This window comes from Amphiprion ocellaris, chromosome 9 (assembly GCF_022539595.1).
Source record: "Amphiprion ocellaris isolate individual 3 ecotype Okinawa chromosome 9, ASM2253959v1, whole genome shotgun sequence".
Lineage (NCBI taxonomy): Eukaryota > Metazoa > Chordata > Actinopteri > Pomacentridae > Amphiprion > Amphiprion ocellaris.
Genome location: NC_072774.1, coordinates 6,697,448 through 6,720,846, shown reverse-complemented (window position 1 = coordinate 6,720,846; position 23,399 = coordinate 6,697,448). Strand labels below are relative to the sequence as shown.

At 38.9% G+C, this 23,399-nt stretch overlaps 1 protein-coding gene across 1 annotated transcript in view; it reads left to right on the top strand.

The window, feature by feature from the left end:
* si:dkey-12j5.1 (uncharacterized) overlaps positions 1–23,399 on the top strand; it is a 33,969-nt gene that overhangs the window by 915 nt on the left and 9,655 nt on the right. Inside the window, exons 2-10 of the mRNA XM_023293157.3 lie at positions 683–795; positions 888–1,034; positions 1,442–1,591; positions 2,887–2,996; positions 3,088–3,211; positions 5,075–5,167; positions 5,801–5,869; positions 12,880–12,933; positions 21,342–21,494. Coding sequence (XP_023148925.1) covers positions 683–795; positions 888–1,034; positions 1,442–1,591; positions 2,887–2,996; positions 3,088–3,211; positions 5,075–5,167; positions 5,801–5,869; positions 12,880–12,933; positions 21,342–21,494 — 1,013 coding nt within the window. The remainder of the gene's footprint in view (positions 1–682; positions 796–887; positions 1,035–1,441; positions 1,592–2,886; positions 2,997–3,087; positions 3,212–5,074; positions 5,168–5,800; positions 5,870–12,879; positions 12,934–21,341; positions 21,495–23,399) is intronic.

Genomic DNA, 23,399 nt, shown 5'->3' with positions numbered 1-23,399 from the left:
AGTGAAGTTGATCTGCAACTTGAATGACACCCAAAAATAACCTACCTGTGTTTTTGATGAACAATATAATTTTATTTTGGAGGACTTTAATGCCTGATTGGAATGACAGATAAATTGATCACTGAATGCCAAAACAACCAGACTCAAAAATAGTTTCTTCTGAAAGGTCTTCACTGTGATGAAGTGATAAATCAGATGGCAGAAACACCTATTTTTGAATCCCTGAACCACTGTATGTACTGTGTATTACAACCATGTTAATACATTTAATTACAGCAACATCTCTCTCTGCTCTATTGCACTATTATCCAAATTCCTCATGTAATAAAATCTCAATAACCATGTATTGATTCTTAATAACTCATTACAATCTGCACAGTTTGCACCAAACTTCACTTTACACATGCTCTTTTACACATATATATAGCTGTACATTGGAATTTTTTAAACTGTTGTTTTAGCTTGAATGCAAGCACCTTGAGAGTAAAGTAAAACTGGAGTCAGATTCCCCGTATGTGCACACATTTATGGCCAACAAAGCTGATTCTGACTGATGCAACATTCAGAGCTATGGATTTGGATGCCCAGGCCTAATAAAGCCACAGTTATCTATTATGTTTTGGTTTTTCTTGAGACCAAATGAGACAAATCTGATATTTCCTCTATGCTTATATCTTCACAGGAGATCTAGGATTTGCTAATCTGACACCTCAGGAAAGGATGAAAGTAAGAATGCATGAAAAAGCCAAGAAGAAGACAGCTGAGAAGTACTCAGTACAGCAACTCCTCGAAAAGGTCAGCAAAAATAACAAATGTAATGTCCATAAATATATATTTTCTAAATTCTGAAAAACCTAATTTATATTCTGTGATAATGTGTTGTGCAGACAGAAGAATGCATGGACAGTTTTGACTTCGAGATGGCCGGTCTCTTCTGTCAGCGAGCCCTGGATGTGGAGTCCACCAACCTGCAGGCTCTAGACATGCTGGGACACATTTACTCTGAGTTAGGAGACACACAGAAAGCTAAAGGAATATCCTTTGTGCATTTTTGCTTTCTTGTCATGTGCACTACTACTATTTTGACAGTTGAACAGTCAATCTGAGTCATTTATTAAGAAGAGAAAGTTAAAATTCTCTGATTACAGCTTCTTAAATGTGAATAGTTTCTCGTTTCTTTCCTTCTGCGTGGCAGTAAAATGAAAATCCTTGAGTTGACAAAACAAAACATTTGTCATCTCTGGTTTTTTGGTAAGACCGATTGACATTTTCTACAATTTTCTGACATTTTATTGACCAAACAGCTAATCGATTAATCAAGAGGATACCCAACAGATTAGCTGAAAATGAAAACAATTGTTCATTGCAACCTTACCACTTTGATGTGTTCATTCTGTTACAAAACACAATGATTGTGGCTTCCTTGACCGAGTCTGTTTAAGCTTTTCTGCGTGCAGTGGAGCTGAGCCCGGAGGACGGCCACAGCAAGTACATGTACCTGGGACAGATCCACACTGGCAAAGAGGCTGTGGACTACTACACCAGGGGAATCCAGGTTCTGCTGTCTGCACTGGAGAAACAAGAGACAACAGTGAGTGAACACACAAAGACAATCACCTCATAGGTTCTCATTAAAATCAACAGAGATAAGTTAAGATAAACTTTATTGATTCCTCAAATGTTTCAATTGAAATGTTACAGCAGCTAGACACAAATGAAGGATAGTAGGAAGCAATACAAGAAAAAAATGTTTTAAAAAAATCATCTAAATGTCATTGGACTCAAAGCTTAATGCTCAGGAATGTTGTTTATCTGCACAAGAGGGTGCTATTGGACTATCTATCTCTCTCTCTATCTATCTATCTATCTATCTATCTATCTATCTATCTATCTATCTATCTATCTATATATCTATCTATCTATCTATCTATCTATCTATCTATCTATCTGAAGACCTTGTTACTTTGAAGTCACTACAAAGTTGATGAATAAAATAAGTGACATAACTTTTAATCCAACCTTGATTTCATGTTGAAAATGTAAAACACTTGTGCCTGATTTCTTCAGAGGACATATTTTTCTGACCTTCCTTTTGATTTTAGCTACTTTTTTTGTTCTCTTTGTTCAATATTACACACTTTTGCAGCGAGGAAGCATTTTTGCATGCAGAAGCTATGCAATAAAATTAATATTAAATTAAAAACAAGAGACAAAGTGTATCTCTAAAGTAAATGGAGGAAAGAATAAAGTAAATATTAGGCAAAAGAGAAAGGCATTAGGTTATATTGTAATAATATCATTGGTTAAATAAATCTAACAGTGCATATTAATTTACTCATTCCAGTAATTGTTTAACTTGCATTATAACATGTCTGTTATTATTATATATGCACATTACTGCTTGCATTTCTGCTTAGAATGAGGCAAAAAGTTTGACTTGGCAGCTTCTTTATTATTTTTCTATCAGATGTTGGTATGTGAAAGAAAAGGTGTTAGCTACGCTGCATGATTTATGTGTTTGCGGGTCTTTTTTTGTTTTTTTTACAGATGTTCTGTTACAGGAAGAAAAGCTCAGGTGTCGCTAAAACCGTTAACAATGTTCTATTCAAGAGTCTCCGTGAGCCTCGACAGTGTGACAGTGATGCAAGACACCTGAACCCGGCAAATGAAGCAGACACAGAATTTGGAGAATCGTTAATTTTAACATTTACAAGTCTGATCTTCCTTTTTTTGACGTGATAATATGCTCTCAGAGCGAAGGGGCCTATTCAGGTGGAGTTTCTCTTTCAGCATGGGGAAGATTGTTTCCTGATTTTGATAGCTTAATTGCTAGTGAAAGCAAAATCTGCTAGAAATTTTTGGAGTAATCTGTATCTCTTTATACAGACTCCTGCAGGAGCTGCTGCCCTCCCAGATGAGAACTCCGAGCTCCCGACAGCGAAGGACGTCAGCGTCGCCTACTGCTCCATCGCTGAGATTTACTTAACGGACCTCTGGTACAGTTGCACTCCCGACACCCATAACCCCACCTCGTGTTGCGTCCCCGGTAATGAGTTGAGATTTGTCTTTTTCCCGTGCGCACGTTAGCATGGAGGAGGGAGCTGCGGACAAGTGCAGGGAGTTCATTGAGAGAGCATTACAGTATCACCATGACAACCCCGAGGCTCTCCAGCTTATGGCCAGTTACCTGTTCAGCACGGAGAGAAACCAGGTCAGTCCACACACATGCTCGCACTCTCAGGATGAGTTATCACCGCATTAAAGCGGGAATCTGCTGAGTTAATTATTCTGAGCAAATTGAATTATGTGCCATTAATCAGCAGATGGACACGTACATGAACACGCACACACACTGACAGGTCGTAGTGATAGGAATGTTAATTACCGGGCAGGTTGTTGAGGTCATGTAGTCATCTGATAAAGAGATGAGCAGCAGCATATTGGGCTCAATTTGGAGAGGACGCAACAGGAACTTTGCACTGTGACTCATTTGACAGTACAGCTGCACTATATATTATTTTAGCATTGACACTGCAATTTGTGCATAGTCACAGTACTGAAACTATGACTTAAACATACAGAGAACTTCTACTGTTGTAATTTTCCATAAATCTACAAGAGTGGTCTGTCTGACTGAACAAAATTTATTCTGATGTAAGGGTTCTCGGACATTTTTTAATTTAACTTTATGTACAAGAGTTTATACACAGAGTTGTTGTACACCAATAAAGAATATTTGGTTGCAGAAACAGGGTTTTCTGCACATCTTTCAACATAATGCAGTTGAAACAGATGCTTCTCACGTCAAGGACAGCAAATTCCCAGAGTTTAAAAAGTAGGGCTGGAGCCCATTACCAAATTCACAGCCTTTTATTGTGCAAACATACTAATGTTTCAACACTACTGAGTCTATATCAGAACCAAAATGGACAAAGACATGAGGTAAGCAGGTATTTCTAGAATAAACCAGGTGCACAGTATTTAAGGGAAAGCCTTGTTTTAATTGCTCGTCTATGCTGTGCAGTTTTATTGAAAAACGTGGCAAATCTAAGCTTAAATTTTATCTACATATATTCTTTTAAAGAATTGCAAAAAATTTACAGTTTGCAGTAACTAGAATCTGTAAAAAGCAATAAATTCTGCACTTCTTGGTGCTACTGTGGTATCATTAATGACTTAGCAGCGACCAGCAGTTACCTGACAAATATTCATGGATGTTCACACAGAGTTGATTGGAGATATGTCACTGAGTGAGAATGGGGCAAAACCACCCAGAAACTAAGTTCAGAGACTTAAAGACCTCCAGATCTAGATTTTTACCTTGTTAACATGCCAATATTATGGTTTTTATGTGCTAGAAAACGCATGAATGGAATAAGCAGTTGCTGCCATGACTGAGGATTTCTGACTTGAGACTTTAACGTGCAACGACAGTCTTAAAAAGACAGATTCAGACTTGTGGGATTTCATACTCTGACAAACCCAGAGAACCAATCCTCACAGGCTGGAGTAGGTTTATCATTTTTGAGCAGAGTTGTAGGTGAGCTGGTGTGCTAGTGCTGCAGCGAATGGCAAAGAAGTGCAAGAAAAGAGAGGCAGGGACCTAATAGATCTGCACATTCTGAAGAAGCAACACTATAGAGTTAGATCTAAGACATTTTAAGGCAGGAAGAGATTATTTTCATCTAACAAGCTTCTAAATAAGCAACTCGGATACACAGAGATGAGTTTCTAGGAGATTAATCGATGATTTTACAAACATGCTGTAGAGCTGATGTGTAGTACCAGCTGTGAGCTGTAGGGGTCAGACTGGCTCCAGTCACACTTCACAGCTTCCCACATACAGTCATCAAAATCTGGGTGTTTTTGAAATCCTCTGATAGTAATTTTGAAAACAACAACAGTGAAATTGACCTTGAGGTAATGCAGAGGTCAGTGGTGTTTGCAGAGAATCCAAAATCCAGTCTTTAAAGGTGAGATGATACAATATAATTAGTGTACTGAGTCCATTTTACACAAGTAGCGACAGATATGCCTTTATGTTAACTTATATATGCATTTGTTTTGTCTCCAGGAAGGCAAAGAATACCTGTTGAAGAGTGTTGGAATGTGGCTTCCTGCGCAGAAACAGAGCGCAGCTTCTTCCACCACAGAAGAAGACGTACAGGTGAGTTGGAGCTGCGGTTGTTTTTTCTTTTCACCGCAAACAGTAAGATCCCAGTTTATTTTTATAAAGCCTTTTTGACTAACAGGATTGTCACAGTGTGCTCTGCAGCAAACATAAGGACGCCGGTGGAGAGAAAAGTAAGAGATAGTGAAATGAGGGATAATAAAAAAAAAAAGAAAAAAGATGGAGCTAATACTTGACAAACGTATGAGAGCGTGTGAAGAGAAGACAGATAAAAGAGGCAGCACCTGAAGGATAAGGAAGAAAAAGAAATAGGTGTCATGTCAGAGCTGGGACGGGCAGTAAAAAGGCCCAAATGAATGGTTTGCATTCAAATACTGTACAAAGGATGTATATAAGAAGGGTCGGTGTGATGATTTGATCGAAAAATCCCAGTGACACCACAGTTATGACTCTTATCTTCAGGAGCAGGTTGATCTGAACACAGCCTGCCGACACTTTGCCTGTGATTAACAGCCACATAGCCGCAGAACGTTCTGTACCTTGAAATTGGATCGTGCTATTATCAGACAAAGGAAGAACTATGTTTGTGGATGCTTGTGTAAACACTCACCGCAGAGGTGGTGGAATTGTCTTTGATTTTCTTTCTTTTTTTCCCCCTTTTACCTGCAGAATGACATCCCACCTTACGAGTCTCGCATCACCACCTCCAAACTGCTCATAGAGTCAGAGGAATACGAGGTAAAAATGTTTGCTGCTGTGGTCGGTGTTTGCATTCTCCTTTTCCAGTGAATAGCGCCAAAGGTGGGAAGGCCAGGCCTGGTCTTTATCCCCCTCCAGAGTTTACTGTCAATAATTGAAGAGTGGTATTTACACAGAGGGACAGGGGTAAAAAGGGGGTGCACAGGGGAGGCAGGATGGGGAAAAAAAACTGAAATGAGACCCTGCTCTGATGAATTGCTGCCTTATCTTTCAAACGGCGCACTTGTCTACTAAATCACTCATCAATTTCCAGTATTAATGGCCTCGATTTCACTCGCCGCCTTCCTGAAAACCCCTAACAGTCATTAACGCTCGCAGTCATTTTGGCTGATTACTGCCTCACCAGCAGCAGTTCAAGCCGTTCTCTGTTGTGATCCGATGATTAATTTTTCGTCACTCTTGTTGGCTGGTTTATGGTTATTACTGACAGGAAATGAGAACTGTGTCCTCTTTTTTTTTTTTTTTTCCCTGCTTCAGTTTTATCTTGGGCTGCCTGTGTGTGGTAGACGGGCTGTCAGGTGTATCAGTGAAATGACAACGTCTCGGTCCACAGTTTCTGACGCATCGTTTGTCTTCATCCTCCTGTCGGTGTCATCAAGCCCAGAGCCCAAACTGCAGCCCGTTCTCGGTGCTTTTTTCTAAAAAAAAAATATATATATATATATATATATATATATATTGCAAGTATGCATATGCACACACAAACAAGTTTGGGTCACATTCGCTTCCAGCCATCAGCTATTTGAAAGTTTCTGATGGCAATTGAGTGGAAGTGGAGGAGAAGCAAGCTGTTTCTTGTCTGTCTCTCCCAGACTGGGCTTTAGCCGGATTTGATAGGAACATCCTCTCCTCTCTCTCTTTTTTTTGCTTCCTCTGCTCGCACTAACACACATATTCGCTCGTGGTTACTATCTCTCCCTGTGGACTTAAGTTCTTTTCACAACTTTAAACTCTGTGTAAAGTTGCGTGCTTCCACTTTTGAAGGCTACCTTCTTAGCAGGGTGCCGGAACCAGACCATTTGTCTGTATTTCGTCCCCGCTGAACACTTCATTTGGTCTTCTGAGCTTGGCCAGGGCTTTGAAATTTTAATTAATCTGTTTGCCAGAGAAACATATTCAAGTATTTTTTTGTTGTTTTTCCCCAAAGCCGTGTAGAGTATATGTCCACTTCTAGTAAATAACTGTTAATTGAATAGCAGAAGTGGAACCGCGATGCCAAAAAAAGCACACAAATTGCTGTCTCAAGCTCTCTCTCTGATGAATGCAGTTAAAACCTTTTGTCATTTATGTGGTGTGAGTTTAAATCAGAGTAAAGCAGGCATTTATCAAAAGTGAGGATGTCATAGTGGGAGTGCTTTGGCCAAATTGTGTGGCTGTGTGATATTATCCTGTTAGTTAGTGGGAAAAAATGTCACGTTAGTGCTCAGTGGTGACAGATTCAATCACTAAAAATGACATGTTTTACCCAGAGGCAGACAACATCTCAGCACTTACGATCACTTTACTAGTCTAAACACAAAGTTTACACATTATGTGACTTTTGCTCACTCACATAGCATCTCTTCTGCTTTCCTTAAATGGTTTCTTAAGGTTATGTTTCTTTAAAGAGAGTCAATTTCTTATGACGTTCATAAGGGTGGTAACACAAATTGGTGTAGATGGGCAACTTTTGCTCTAATAATGTAGAGAAGTATCTATATAATACTACAGGGTTGCAACTAATGACACTTTTTATTGCTGATTAATCTCAGAAAATGGTGAAAAACATTGATCGGTGTTTTCCGAAGCCCAAGAAGTCAAATGTTTTGTCCTTAATCCAAAGATATTCAGTTTGCTGTCACAGAAGAGGAAAGAAATCAGAAAATATTCACTTTAAACAAGCAGAAATCTGAGAATTTTCTTAAAAATATACCCAAACTGATGAATCAATTATAAAAATACTGGGCGGTTATTTTAATAGTTGACAACAGCAGCTCTAATACAGAATAATCTTTTCCAATGTACAATTTGTCAAGGCCTTTTTAAGCAAACGCTCTTTAAAGGGAGCTTTCCTCTCACTTTGTAAGCTGATAACGCATGAAAACGTTAGATTTGGCCAAGACAGTGGCTGTTTCATGACGGGGACAGGAGCGTGGAAACCAAGCGTCAGCTGATTGTGAAAGTGTTGCATTACATGATTGTATTTCACGCTTTGTTTAAAAAAAAAAAAACACAGGCAAAAAAAGTACAACCCCCTCTAAACCCAGCGGTTTAATACATTTGTGAAAATTCACACATCATATTATCTTCCTTGAAGGTTTTTTGAGGTTATATTTCACGAAAACAAGTCGATTTCTTATGACTTTCATAAGGGTGATAACATAAATTGGTGTAAATGGGCAGCTTTTGCACAAAAAAATGTAGAAAAGTGTGTAAATACTACAGAGTTGCAATTAATGACACTTTTTTATTGCTGATTAATCTCAGAAAATGGTGAAAAATGTCGGTCAGTGTTTCCGAAAGCCCAAGAAGTCAAATATTTTGTCCACAATCCAAAGATATTCAGTTTACTGTCATAGAATAGGAAAGAAATCAGAAAATATTCACTTTAAACAAGCAGAAATCAGAGACTTTTGGCAAATTTTTCCTTTTAAAAATGTGCCCAAACTGATGAATTAATTATCAAAATACTGGGCGGTTATTTTAATAGTTGACAACAGCAGCTCTAATAGTGAATAATCCTTTCCAATGTAAAATCTGTCAAGGCCTTTTTAAGCAAATCATCTTTAAAGGGAGCTTTCCTCTCACTTTGTAAGCTGATAACGCATGAAAACGTTAGATTTGGCCAAGACAGTGGCTGTTTCATGACGGGGATAGCAGACATCAGCTGATTATGAAAGTGTTGCATTACATGATTGTATTTCACGCTTTGTTTAAAAGAAAAAAAATGGCACAAACTCCCTCCTAAACCCAGTCTGTTAATAAATTCATGAAAACATCCGTTTTACAAGTGCTGCTCTTCTCGTCACTCATCTGTTTCTGCGAGACTTGGATCCGTGCCACTTCAATTAGATGAGAAAACAAACACAAAAACATGCTTTTCTTGGGTTTTTTGGGGGTTATTTTGTTTGCCTTTTGACTGGTTTTGAGAAAAAAATAACAACACTTGAACACATGCCAGATGTGTTTGTGATTTCCACAATAGAAATGTATTATTAGCACATGCGGGGTGCTTGAATGCAACACGAGTTAGACAGCTGTGTAGGTATCAAAAGCCTCAAAATTTAAAGGTCCTCTCTGTCTGAAAATCAAATATATTACTGTGTTTTTTGTCTGCTAAAAGATATATCATAAGCACATAGGCATTCATCTTTTTGCAACACAAAAACCTGTAAATATGCAGTTTCTGGGGTTTTGTGGGGGGCACATTTTTACTCACTGTGAATTCATTTTTCACTGCAATATAAAGTCCTGCACCTCTATGGAAACTCAGAAATGTCTTTTATGCAGTGTGACACAGTTATAATGCCATAAAATCCAACAAAAGGAAAAAAAATGGAACATTGTTTTTCCTTGATTATTTGTTTTACAAACGTTTATCAACATGTGCAACATTTTTTTAAGTCCCTAGAGAAGTTGCCAACACTAGAAAAAGAACAGTGGCTCTGCATATTACAGATATTTTACTACTTACAGTTTTAATTTGTTTGTCTTCTCAGTGTAAACACTGCCTGCAGTTCAGCCGAAAGTCAACAAATTTTGCTTTTTGCCAACTAACATCACTGGTTGCTGTTAGTCGTGACGCCAAGGAATGCAAGTTTTATTTTTTTACAGAGTTTAGTTAGTGTAGACAGTTTATATTTGGTACATTTTAAATGAGACATGTAGAATAACAGGATTATAATAAAATGCTATAAATTTTAAATTTAGCTTTGGTTAATTTTACCAATGGAACAGTATGTTGCATTTGATACATTTAGAGATGGTCGGAAAGTTAAAAATTCAACTGTTCTTTCTGTTTTTGTTTTTTTGGCTCTGATAAATGGAGAAATTTGGCTGTTTTTAAATTAATTATTTAATTTTTGTAGTCTTTCATACATTTCAAACCTTACTGCAGGTTTTGGGGTTCAGAGGGTTAAATATTTTGAGACAGTTTGTGTTGTGCTGAAACAACAAAAATCGTAATTGACTGATCTATAGACAGAAGAAGATTTGATGACAGTTTTCAGAACTTGTTAATTGTTTTAAGTCTCAATCAGTCAATGTTAATTGGTTCCAACTTCTGACATGGGAGAACGTGTTGCTGCGTTCTGCTTTATTTACTTGTAAATGAGTTTTAGTTAGAGAAAAGTAGCAATATGGTCTCTGTAGGCACGTCGTAATTAGATGTTCCTGCTTTTGTTTCTGATCTTTTGTGGAAAAGTCGAGTGCTGAGTGATTATATGTTAAGATCATTTGTCAAGCAAAGTCAGTAATTATCCTATGGTTCTGTCTTCTCCATTGTGAAAGTCAGCTCCTTATCAGTTTTAAGAAGTTCGTCAACATTTTAGCACACTAAGCAGCGATTCCAGGTCATTATTTAAAGAAGAAATTGCAGTTTTTGCAGCCAGCTTTATTATATTTTTTTACTGACATGTTACTTCTTGCTTTACTTAAAACAAAACAAAAAAAAAAACAAGTGTGCTTTGTAGCAGCAGTGCAGCCCTCAGAGATGACAGTTTTCTCACCATCATGCACGCACAAACACACCACACATATTACCGTCATCATCACCCATCACCGCCACTGATTCACTTGCTACACAGCAGACAGACAGACAGACAGACAGACTCCCTCCCCTGACAGCCATTAAGGCGTCTTTCGGCGTCGCAGTCGCGGCGGCTGATGGGTGGTTGCGCGCCTTGTCGTTGTCACTCTTGTTTGCCTCCGTGTTATTTATTGAACGTTTGCTTAAATTTAGCTCACGACGCGCCGCTTGTACTCTCCAATATTGCTTGCAAGTACAGTTAGCAGTGACATCCCCGGGATTTATTTACTTAAGTGTAGATGTCCCTGTTTGTGCGTGACTGCGTGTACGTGTGAGAGATATGGCTTGCCCTCGCTTGTAAAGTGATTTGTCTTTCTCCTGTCTCTGCCGCGCGCTCCAGTAAAATGATTCTGTTAAACAAAATTGCCTCAAGATTGCACACACACACACACACACACACACACACACACACAAGCGCACAAGTGCACGCAAACTGCACACAATGGACATTATAAATGAGTTCCTCCCCAGAGTGCGGCTTCTTTTTTTCCCCCCTCCTTATAACTGGTCTTGAAATAAAGAGGACAACATGTGCGCAGTATCTTTGCCATGTGTGTGCGTAGCTTGTGGACCACTTTTCTCGATGTTTATTAAGATACTTTTTTGTACCTTCCTCCCAATTTTCCCCTTTTTCTTTTCCCTCCTCTTTCTCTTCCCGGGAATATTAATCTTGTTGTTGTTTAGAGCGTGAAGCGGCTTAAGAATCTCTGAATCTTTAATCACTCGCCCCTGGGCTGACCAGTGTAGTTAGGAAAGAGTGCAGTTGGAGACAATATAATGGTTATCATTGCTCACTTATCCTGGCTCCCAGATATCTCTTGTTCTATTTTTGTTGCTCCCAAAAACTGCCTGTTCTATCAGTTGTTTAATTCACCAGACAGATCCTTACTCCTATCTCTTACATCTAGTGCTTGGCTCGAATTACTGAGTGCGTGTATCTGTGTGTGTCTGTGTGTGTCTCTGTCACATTGCCGCGATACAATGAAAGTCAAGCAGATAATTTTGACGCCTGGGCATGAATCCATTCATCCTCAGCTGGGATTAGGTGTTTTTGTTTGTGTATTTTTAATCAGCCATTAATTAATTAAGGACAATGGGTTTGCAGCTGATAATTGGTCCAGCAATCAATCAACCGACTCCCTGACATGCACATTTGCACACTCATAACGAGATGCTCTCAATTAACCTGACTCTCCCTCAGTCTGTGCAGGCAGCAGACCTCTTTATCGCCACCGGAACCACGTAGGCTTAATGAAAAGAGAAGAGAACTCCAAAGAGCAGGAGGAGGGGGAAAAAATTAGGAAACTCTCCAGCTAATAAGACTGCCTTAACAAGAAAGAAGTGCTGCTTGTTGTGCTCACTGTTGTGTGCAGCTTGGTTGTAGTGTCTCGACTGTACGGCGGTGTGTGCGTGCGCGCAGGGGCGGCGTGCGCGTCTTTTATTCTCGCCCTTCACCACGGGTGATTGGCTAACAGTCGCCTCCAACCTGAAGTTGACAAAAATCAATATATCATCACCTGGGGCCTCACACACATACACCACAACCGCAGGTTCCAGGAGGAGGGAGACGGAGCAAAACAAACACACAGCCTACTTTAGTCAAGGTCTGATTTCTGTAATGGAAACTTCCCACTGAAACTGACCCAGACAGCACTGTGACAAAGGTCACCTAGCATTAAACTCCTTTGAGACCTCAAACCGCCTCTCCAGGACACCACAGAAAGGAAATCAGAGAGATGCTTGTGAGGAGGGGGCAGCGGCTGAGGCTGATCTTTAGGTCGGCCATGCGTCCTGCGGAGTGCAGAGGGGATACTGAGAATATATCGAGGGTTAATGCCAGTAAATGGATTAAAAGAGCCATCGGAGAAGGTGGCTAAAGTGACTATTGACTGTGCGATAAGCACTGGCGAGTGTGTCTATCGACGGCCATGTCTGTTGTGTTGTTGGTATTGACGACGCTGTGGATGGGATGCTGACCTCTGAGATGCTTATCAGACCTTCTGATTGCTCTGATTGATCGAGCTGCCTGGAGGATGCACAGCAGCGTGTGCAGGAACAATGTGTTTGTGGGTATTTGTTTGTCTATAGGTCGAGCTGAGGAGAGATTATAAATGTGCGCTGACGATTAAGTTAAAAAGTTTGTTTAAAAAAAGATGAATTTAGAGTCTCTTAACCCTCGTTTTTGTCTTTTCCTCTGCATTAGACGGCTGTAGATGTGTTGGAGGGTCTTCTGGAGGAGGATGATGAAGTTGTCCAGGTAAGAAATAAAGTCATGATCCAGCAGAAATGCAGCGTTCAGCCTGGCTTTCACTCCTTTCCTTTTTATGCCACTATTATACCTTCTCCTCTGATGATGACCCACAAAAAGAATACAGTGCTTTTCAATTCCGAAATAAGAAAATCTACTTCCACTTTGATTTGAAGCGTTTTTTTATGTCACATTTTGACACAAACTTGTAAACTTGCCAGTCAGTGTTTATTTTCATTGCTGAAATTTCATTTTAAAGCCTACATTGGCCAATACTGGTGAGAGTGTTGTTATCATGCCTTCCTAATAAAAGACTATTTGTTGCCTTTCATTTTTCAATCATCTTCAGCTCTTTGAAAAGGTGCATTGATGATCATGACAACAGGCAAGAATTTTAACAGCTGCTGCCTGCCAAAACATTTTGGAGAGACGCTTTATGCTGCTAAGAATTAAAATTTAAAAAGCTGAGGTATTCTCCTGTACTGTTCCATCATGTTTAAACCGCTTAACAAGTGTCAAAATGTTTTGTGTCTCCGAAACTGGAAACTGCGTAATTTTTTTGCTGGATTTGGGTGTTTTGCTCCACTGGATGAGGATGTCTGTCTTCAGCCTCAGTGTTTTCAGGCAGGATTAAGAAAAAGGATGGTTAATGTACCTAAAGACAAGAGATGAATAAATGAAAAAAACAACATGAAGTATCTCAGTTAGGTGTTGGGCCACTGCTTGCCAACAGAATGGTTTCAGTGCTGCTGTATGATACAGAACTACGTCTCAACAATAAAATGATAGTCAGATGTACCAGCGGTAGACATTTCATCAATAGCAAGAAGAAAAACGTCCAGTGTTCAATAGTTTCATTTCCATGCATTTGATGTAAAAAGAAACATAAAAATGCATAACATAAATGCATGAACAAATTCTAAACATGCTGCCTCCCTGGTTAATAAGCAACCTTTATTATCCATTGATTTCCTGGTTGCTTTGATCTTTCCATTGCAAGCATTTTCTAGCATTTTAAGGTCAATCTCAAGAGTTCTTTTAAATTTGTTCATTTGTTGCTTCTTATGGATGTTCGGTCAGTTTACTTCAAAGATGATTTTACTTGCTTTCTTTACGCACGAACGTGAGACCATTCCGTTATCAGTTTTATGTTGTTGTTGCGTGCAAAATTATTTAAGTGTATTTTTCATTTTTGTACTGAATTATTACCTGTATGGCTTGATAAATAAAGTACTTTCATTCAAAAATAAGGTGGTTAAACGTAAAATAAACCCTTTTCTTCTGTTCTTTATTGAAGAAATAGATCAATAATCAAGAATATAAGGGAAAATTAAACACTTTATTCATCCCTAAATAGAACACTATTCTTCCAAAAGATATTTATGTTTTGATGATGGTGGTGGAGGGCGCCATCTAACGTGTCAGTCCAAAAGGTGAAGGTTAAAGGTGATCACTGGAAACAAGCAAGCAAAATACCACTGGATCCACTCACCATACGGGTCAAGAGCTCCAGTTTTACCTTTAATTTGTCACCCATCTGTAGCTAATGTGTACCGAGCTACAACGATACAAAAAAGGTGTCTACTTGCACAGATAACAACTCTTAATTCACACGTTTGTTAAAAAATTAACACCTCCTTGCAAACTGTTATCGCACACATATGGAACCATGAACACAGTGCCGTCCTGGATGAATGAAGCAAAACTAAAATAGCAGTTTAGTCCGATTATCAGACTAGCCCGTCCTGATTCTTAAACAAACTCCGGTGGGAAATGTGTGTATGTGCGTGCATTACTACTCAATTCAGGGGATTAAGTGATGCCTTTTTACGAGTCCCCTTGCAGGCATTTCCTATTATTATGATGCCGGATCAGACTAACTTGTAGGCAAATCTTTCTCCAGTGGGAAGCAGGAAATCTCAACCTGAGTTCCTTCCACTCTGTTTCTCAGATAACTCTGCACTTGTATATTTGTACTGCTGGCAGTATGAGCTTATTACAGAGTGGTGTAAACGGCAGTGTTTTCCTGTGCTTTAGTGTGCTCCAGATCCCCACTGTCGGTGGCGTAGAAGAGCGAAGGTGCGCCACTGAGTGTCAGATAGAAGAGCTCGGCGGTGTCGCTCTCTCTTCCTCCCTGCCTCCCCCACTCCCCCTCAGGCCCAGCCTCCCACATACACCCCTCAGCTGACAGATTGAGAGCAGTCATCGGGGGGGCTGAACTTTTAAACTCACTTCAGAGACGCACAGCTGTGACGCTCAATCTGAGCGGGGCCCGCAGCCAATCACATACACGTGCACTTCTAATGGTCAGAAAGTGCCATCGCATCACAGCCATGTTGCCAGAGTTGTGAAGTGCATGACAGGCATATTCTACTTTATTGTAGTCCCACACTCTTTCTTTCCCCCACCCTCTCTCTCTATTTTACTTTCTCTCTTTATTTTCCCTCTTAGGTGCAGCAGATAAGTGGTTAGCTCGCGTTTCCGTCTACTCGCGCTATCTCAAAGTTGGAGCCGTACTTATATAAGTCTGCACAAACAACCGAGCTAGTTCCTTGCAAATCTTGTTTCAAAGGTGTTCTGTTGATTCATGATGCTTTTGTTCTTCCTTCGGCAGCACCATATGGGAACTAAGATGTGCCTTCACTTTGAAATTACAATAGTCCCAGTGATTTGATTGACAGACACAGCATTTATTTTATTACGTGTGCTTCTGTCTGGGGCTGTAGTCGGGTAGACTGGAGTCTCTGAAGTTCTTAATTAGCTAACTTTCTCGTGTTTTAATTTTGAGTGCAGATGCTCAAGCAATTCTCACCGCATCCACAAATATTTCACAGCGGACCATCTGTAGGAAATTCTTCAGCCTTGTTTTAAAGACATGCAGCGGTTCTCATTTTTTGAAGCTAAAATTTTGAATTTAAGTGACCCCATTTCACTCTACCTCACTTTTACACATATATGCAAAAGAATTCTGCATTCACAGAAAAATGTTTCAGTGATAAAAAAACAAAAAACCGTCATACTGCTGGTTCTGCAACATCACTACACTTTATCGAGTGCTGCTGTTCCGATAAGTATGGCTGCAGGGGGTAGCCTCCCACTCAGCATGCTGAGCGGCAATTCGGGATTCAGTGTGGCATGCCTTGATGTGTTTGTTGGCTAAATGGTTGATTTGGCAGAGGTGCGGGTCCCCACTGCCTCTGCCCTCAATGAATAACGAATAAAGCTAATATTCGTATCTGTGTGCTTGAAGAACAGTGGGTGGGCGATCTTTGGCCTCAGATGAGAGGCGCACGCACACCTCCAAGTTCAGCGAGAGTTGAGCGTGATTGTGTTTAGAGGTGGAAGCATAGCCGAGTGTATGCGATTGTGTAGGGGCAAGCAAGTGTGATTATGGGAAAGAAAGAAAACAAGCTGATTGTGGTGCGTTACAGCATACGAAGTCACAGTTAGAAATAAGCCTCCTCCTTTAGAACTCTGTGGAGCAGTGAGACTATTCTGATGTAATGCTTGAGGTTTTTTTTTTCATTATCAGTTATCGAGTAAAGGTCTTTCTGTCAGTTAAGACTCCCATTACACTTGCTCTGCATGGTCGTGCTCTCTTGGATTGAGAGATTTTCACACATCTGGTGGCAGGATCTTATGAAAGCGCCCTTCAGATCTCCATTAATATGACAGCAGCCGAATATGTCAGCTTCATGTCCAAATGAGCATCCTACTTGAATTTCTGGCAGTCTTATTAGGTTGGATCCAGTAAGATCTAGGGCTGCACAGTGGCTTGGTGGTTAGCACTTTCGCCTTGCAGCTAGAAGATTCCCAGTTTGCGTCCCCGCCTTCCTGGGATCTTTCTGCATGGAGTTTGCATGTTCTCCCTGTGCATGCGTGGGTTTTCTCCGGGTTCTGCGGCTTCCTCCTGCAGTCCAAAAACATGCTGAGGTTAATTGTTCATTCTAAATTGTCTAGGTGTGAATTTGAGTATGACTGTTTGTCTATATATGTGGCCCTGCGATAGGCTGGTCCCCTGCGTTCACCCTAAATCAGCTGGGTTAGACTCCAGGTACGCTGCGGCAATAATGAGGATTAAGTGGTGTTCAGATAGTGGATGGATAGATAGAAAGATCTGTATATCATTTATAACCTGACAAACGTCTGAACTGCATGCATTCACATTAACAGTGCTTCAAGATGGGTGAAGCAACTGAAGGAGGATTTTTAACTCATTTCACCACCAATATTGGTCCAAAAACAACACAGAGCTGTCTGCAGCTAAAAATCACAAAACGCTTTTCTCGTTCTCTTTGCTATATGATTTATATAACAAACTGAAATGTTCATTAAAATCTGTTTTGTCTCAAGACTCATTATTTTGACAAAATTTCTACAGGAGCTGAAGTTTAGTTTGTTGCTTCCAGTTGTTTGTATGAGTTTTCCTCTGAGTTTATCCATTTAAGTGAAAGATTCATGTGTCACATGTATAAAAACAGCAGTAACTGCATTATTTACTTATAATTAAAGATAATCCCTGACACGGAGACAGGATTTATCAGGATCTAACAGGAGTTTGCACTGTGACCTTTTCTTCAGCTCAGACAGGTGAGCAGCTAAGTCACAGTTTATTAGCTGCAGGTAAATCAGTAATTGTATAGCAGTTGTCATAGTGTTGAGTCACAGCTGTCGGAATCATTTTTATTTCACTGTTAGCAAAATAGTAATTAGATTATCAGCACACTTGGATGATAATTTTCACACAATTTTCACGTTTTAGGAAATCAACATGTAGTTATTTGGACAGTTTGATAAATTGCTGCCAATTTAGATTTATTCTTTTGTTTGTTAGTGTGCTATTATGTATTATAAATTGTGTTATGTTCTATCGAATCACACGTGTATGATAAATATTATCACATAGTGAGTCTGAAAGATGCTGTGAGCAACACTAATAGTGACTTTTAATGTCTGAATGACACAATGTCGTCACTTTAACAGATTTATGAAGCAGCAAAGTTATATATCACGTCTGAAAACTGAATTCTGTGTTTGCAACAGAAAGGATTACTGTTGTGGCAAATATTTGTTGGAGGAAATGGCTTTGTGCAACAAATTAAATATAATGGTTCTGGCAAAGTTACTAAAGCATTATAATAGAAGACATTTTACCTTCTGGAGCGACATAAGACAATAGTATGTTACTCCTGGCATTGTACTGTTCTTGCTGTGATTGAGCTGTTAATTCCCTGTTGACTCAGTGCTAGCCAGCTGTTCCTGTGTTCCATAAACGAGGCGGCGTTTTGAGCAGATTTCCAATCTTTCGCCGCATCGATGGATCTAAAGCAGCTACAGACGGGTGAAATTGCAGCTTGGCTTTGTAAATGAACATGGCACAGATTTGAATGACTGGAGTGTGCAGATGTTTTCCTTCTTAAGTAGCCACCGTGGCTGCATAAAGTAATAGCAGTGATAGCATACTCCTGTTTAAAGTGGGAAGTGTTTAACATATAATGGTATAAGCAGAAGAAGGAAAGTACTGTTTAAACATTTAGACACTGAAAGTAAAGTGGGAAGGCTTTAAAAAGTAATGTCATGAATAGTAAATATGACTAGTTTTTAATTAACACTTCGTATGGAGTGCAGTCAAACAGAATAAAAGGCATGCTATGGAATGGTGTAGATTCATAGATTGGAGGGTATTACATTTATTTATTTAAATTAATTTTGAATAGTAATTTAAATTGTCAGTAATTTAATCAATCTTCACGTAGGAGAAGCTGTGTTATATTTTAGGAGAAAGGTTTTTCCACAAAGTCTCGTAATACAAAAATATTCCAACTACATAATAGCAATAAGCCCAAATCTGCTGTCTGTGTAGCTAAATAATTTAATGAGGTTACTGCTGTTGTTCCGTCTACATAAATGTGCACAACTCTCTCACTTTGGAGATCCTCATATAGATCTTCCTGTTGACTAATGCAGCAAGTATTCAATAAACTTAAAGGAAGGACTCCTAAACAGCTGGAAACAACGAATTGAACTTCATCTCCTGTTATCAAAAACCTAGGCTACATTTACACTACCATTCAAAAGTTTGGGGTCACGTAGAAATATCCTTATTTTTTGAAAGAAAGGTATTTTTTTGCAATGAAGATAACATTAAATTAATCAGAAATCCAGTCCAGACATTGTTAATGTGGTAAATGACTATTCTAGCTGGAAACAGCTGATTTTGAATGGAATATCTACATAGAGGTACAGAGGAACATTTCCAGCAACCATCACTCCTGTGTTCTAATGCTACATTGTGTTAGCTAATGGTGTTGAAAGGCTAATTGATGATTAGAAAACCCTTGTGCAGTTATGTTAGCACATGAATAAAAGTGTGAGTTTTCATGGAAAACATGAAATTGTCTGGGTGACCCCAAACTATTGAACGGTAGTGTATTACTGGCGAGTCTTGTTAGTTTGACCTGTTACAGCTTCTGTTTTCATTGCAGTAAAGTGTTATTTTTATGTACATTTCAGTTTGTAATAGTTGCAAATTTATTAAAGTAATTGGAGGCAACTGTGTCTTTTGCACTACCTGTGATATTTATAGACCAGTGCCGGTGTTGTTCAGGTTAATGGAGGTGTGAAAGCTTCTTTAGCCTATATAAAATATAGTTTTGAATTGTTATCCTGCTGGTAATCTCCGTTTTTCCAAAATGTATTGGTAATCTAATTACTTGTTTATGTTCTGCACCTGTAACAGTTTATAGTACCTTTTTTTTGGATCATAATTGTGCAAAAAGTGAAGCTGTTACTTTTGTTAAGCATTTTAAGACACTTCATACTTCTACTCAGCTACATTTCAGCCGAAAATACCGCACTTTTTTCTCCACTAGGTTCATCATACAGCCATAGTTACTAGTTGTAATACTACAGTGCCTATAAAGAATTTGTTTTAATTCATTGAAGTTGCTTTATAGAAAACTGCTTTCACTTTGGCATGAAAGAGTCTTTTTTGTAAAGTCTTGTCAAAAGAGCATAATTAAATTGATCATTATTCAATGTTGAAAAGCAACTAAAGGGGAAAGCTTCCAAGGTTTTACAGACACTGTTTATCCTAGTTAGTCAGTTAATCAGCAAATCGTTTTAGCCATTTTAATGCAAAAAAAGATTTCTATTAAACTGAATAATTCTGAGGTTAGTACTGTCGGTGAGGGAAAACCAGATATTTAAAGATGTCCCCTTGAGCTCTTTTGACTTTTCTTGTAATCGAATACTGACTTGATGATGTTGAGATCATTGCTCTGTGGGGGCCACACCATCTGTTACAGGACTGGGTTCTCGTTGTCGCTTAATATATCTCTGACTCTTGCTGTATGTTTAATGTTATACTTCTCTTAATCCACAGTTTCTTACAAGGCAGAGGAGTGCTTAAGAAGAAATAGCTCACTGTAAAATTGAAATTGTGTGGAATCGATCACTACTTATCGATACTGTACTTCTGTTTGCTACATATATGTGCTTCAAGTTACTATGGTTCCTATTTACTGTATAGTTCCTTGTGTTTCAAGTAATCAGACAATCATTTAGCCATTTTCATGCAAACATTCAAAACATTTAGTGATTGTTTTCTCAGATGGAATGATTTAATTAAATTACAGTAAACTGAATAACTTTTGAGGGTTTTTTTTACTGTCCGTTAAGCAAAACAAACATTGCGGGGGGCCATACCATCTGTTACAGGACTCTGTTCTTCTGCTGAGGAGAGTTCTTTATGACTCAAACTTTTATACTTCTTTTCCTCCACAATCTCTACCAAGGCAGAGAAGCATTTATGAGAAATAATTTAGTGCAAAATCGAAATTGCATGTAGAATAAAACAATTAACAGGTATATAAACAGAATACTAAAAAGCTTGTCTAATTTAATAGCCGGGTTAATATTGTCCACAGTTCAAACTGTGAGGATGATAAGATTTGTGATGCAAGGAGGATATTTGCCTGCAGGAAGTTATTTTTCATTTGATTAAATTATGTTATTGTTAATTTTTGATGCAGCAGTTGCATCTTTTGCCACAGAATCATAAAAAACACAAGCCAGATTTGAATTGGTTGTGAAGCTACAGTGTGCTCACATGGCAGCTTTCATGCAGCATTTGTAGATGTGTTTAGTTTATGTCAGGATGGGATTAGGTTGAGTGACTGTGTGAGCGATGGATTGCTTGTGTTTGCCTGGGACTTTGTGTTTGTGCCATTCTGTGCTCTATGTATAAAGCCTGTTTGCCAAAGAGGAATGTGGGATTTCATGCAGTCCTGCTCTGTGAGGGTCACAAATCTCTTTCTCTTGTCACAGCACACTTACTGCAGGAGGAAACACTTTCTCTCTGTGTGAATCTCTGCCACCCCAGACCCACCTCTCTTTCTCTGCCCCCCCCCACCCAGGTGTGGTATCTCTCCGGCTGGGTTTGTTACCTCCAGTGGGAAAAAGCGAAGGAGCAGCAAGAAAGAGAAGGAAGAGAAGTGACGGAGGAGGAGAAGGAGGAGTGGAAGGCGTTGACAGAGGCGGCCAGATCGTACCTGACGAATGCTAAGAAGGTAATTTAGGTCAACATAACCTCATAATGTCTAATCTTAAATCTAAAGATAATGATGCAGATGCAGTATAGCAGTCATTCCGAGAATAGTCTAACTATTAGTTCCGCTACATTTAGTTCCTACCTCGTACTGTTCCTCATTATTTCATTGCACTGGTGAATCATTTTTGCCATTTTCGTCCAAAAATTTCAAACATTTTATGGTATGACTCATTTAAACCACAGTGGATTGAATAAATCTGAAGTCTGTACCTTCAGTTATATAAAACAAACATTTGAAGAGCTTTAGATCCTGTGATGGGCATTTTTATTTTTATCATTTTACAGTTTTCTCATCAATCAAAATGATTAATGGATTGTTCAAGAGAATAATTGGCAACGAGTGGGTTTGAAAAGCATGTCTTCTGTAAAATAATCATCAAATTTCCATAATTTACCAGAGCAATAAACTATAAAAGCAGAATGAATCGTTGAATTTTAAACTTTCCAATAGTTTCTGAGGACACTGTGTATGATGGATGGTTCCATTAGAAAAAAAATCACCAAAAACAAGATTCAGATTGTGAGATTTGATTGAAATCATATAATTTTATGCACCACCAAACTTCAGAGACTTTTTCAGTTGAACTGCAGGCGGTGTTTAGACAGACCGGAGAGGAAAAATTGAGAGCAAAATAAAACATACTTGAGCTATAAATAACTTTTAAAAAATTTAATAAATGCCTCAAAAACGGTGCACAGAGGAGCAAGTTGTTGAACAATACATTCAGCATGGTGAAACGTCTTTCTAGGATAGTTTGTAGGGGATGTAAAAATGTCGATCGTAAAACATCTAAGGCATGTAGAGCCACCATTTTTGTGCAGAACTAGTAACAACTGGTGCACTTTGGGCGTTTTAACTGGGTTAAATTGCACAAAAGAGATTTGTGAGTTCTCTATACTTCTAGTCGTGGTTGTTCTGTTTCCATAGAAGTGCAGGACTTTAGACTGCAGTAAAAAATGATCCTACCGTGAGTAAAAATGCGACAGGAGCAAAAACAGAAAACACAGAAACTCCTTGTAGTTCACAGGGTTGATCAACTCATCAGTTTTGCTATTTTCATGCTTAAATTTTAAACATTTTATGGTCTTATTTGTCTTAAATTTCAGTAAACTGATTATTTTTGGGTTTGTATTGTTGGTTAAGCAAAATAAACATCTGAAGGTGGAATAGCGATGGACATTTTTTGCTGTTTTCTTAACGTACACAAACAAATCTATTAATGGATTGATCAATACACCACCAGCATATCATATGTTGCAGCCTTGTATAGGTTAGTTAAAAATAACACCTTAACTGTGAATAATTAAATGCCCCTAATATATGGATGCTGCACAGTAATAAACTAATGATACAGTAATGATGTAGTATATACTGGTATATAACTCTCACTAGATGCAATATGTAGTTTTGCTTTTGATATTTCAAGTATATTTCCTTCTTAATCCTTAGTTAATTTCCTTTTAAACGCAGGATTTCTGCTTGTAATGGAAGATTTTATAGTGTTGTCTGGAAATTCTACTTAGGTGCGTTCTCAATACTGTGTGCACAGCAACTGTGGGCAGATAGTCTCATCCAGTACGCTGTCACAATACGTAAGTCTCCTAAGAACCGGTTCTTGTCAGAGAAGAGGTACATGCAGCACTGAGAATACGAGACGATCCTAGCTAAGCTTCATTGTTGCTACAGAAATGTCTTTGTATAATCTCAAAGACATTTAAATGTACCCTTCACTGGCTTTCCCATCTCCCCTCACACACACACACACACACGCACACACACACACGCACACGCACACACACGCTCAGAGTGATGTGTCTCATTCATTCTGTCATTCTGTCAGAGAGTAATGCCTCTATAGAGCAG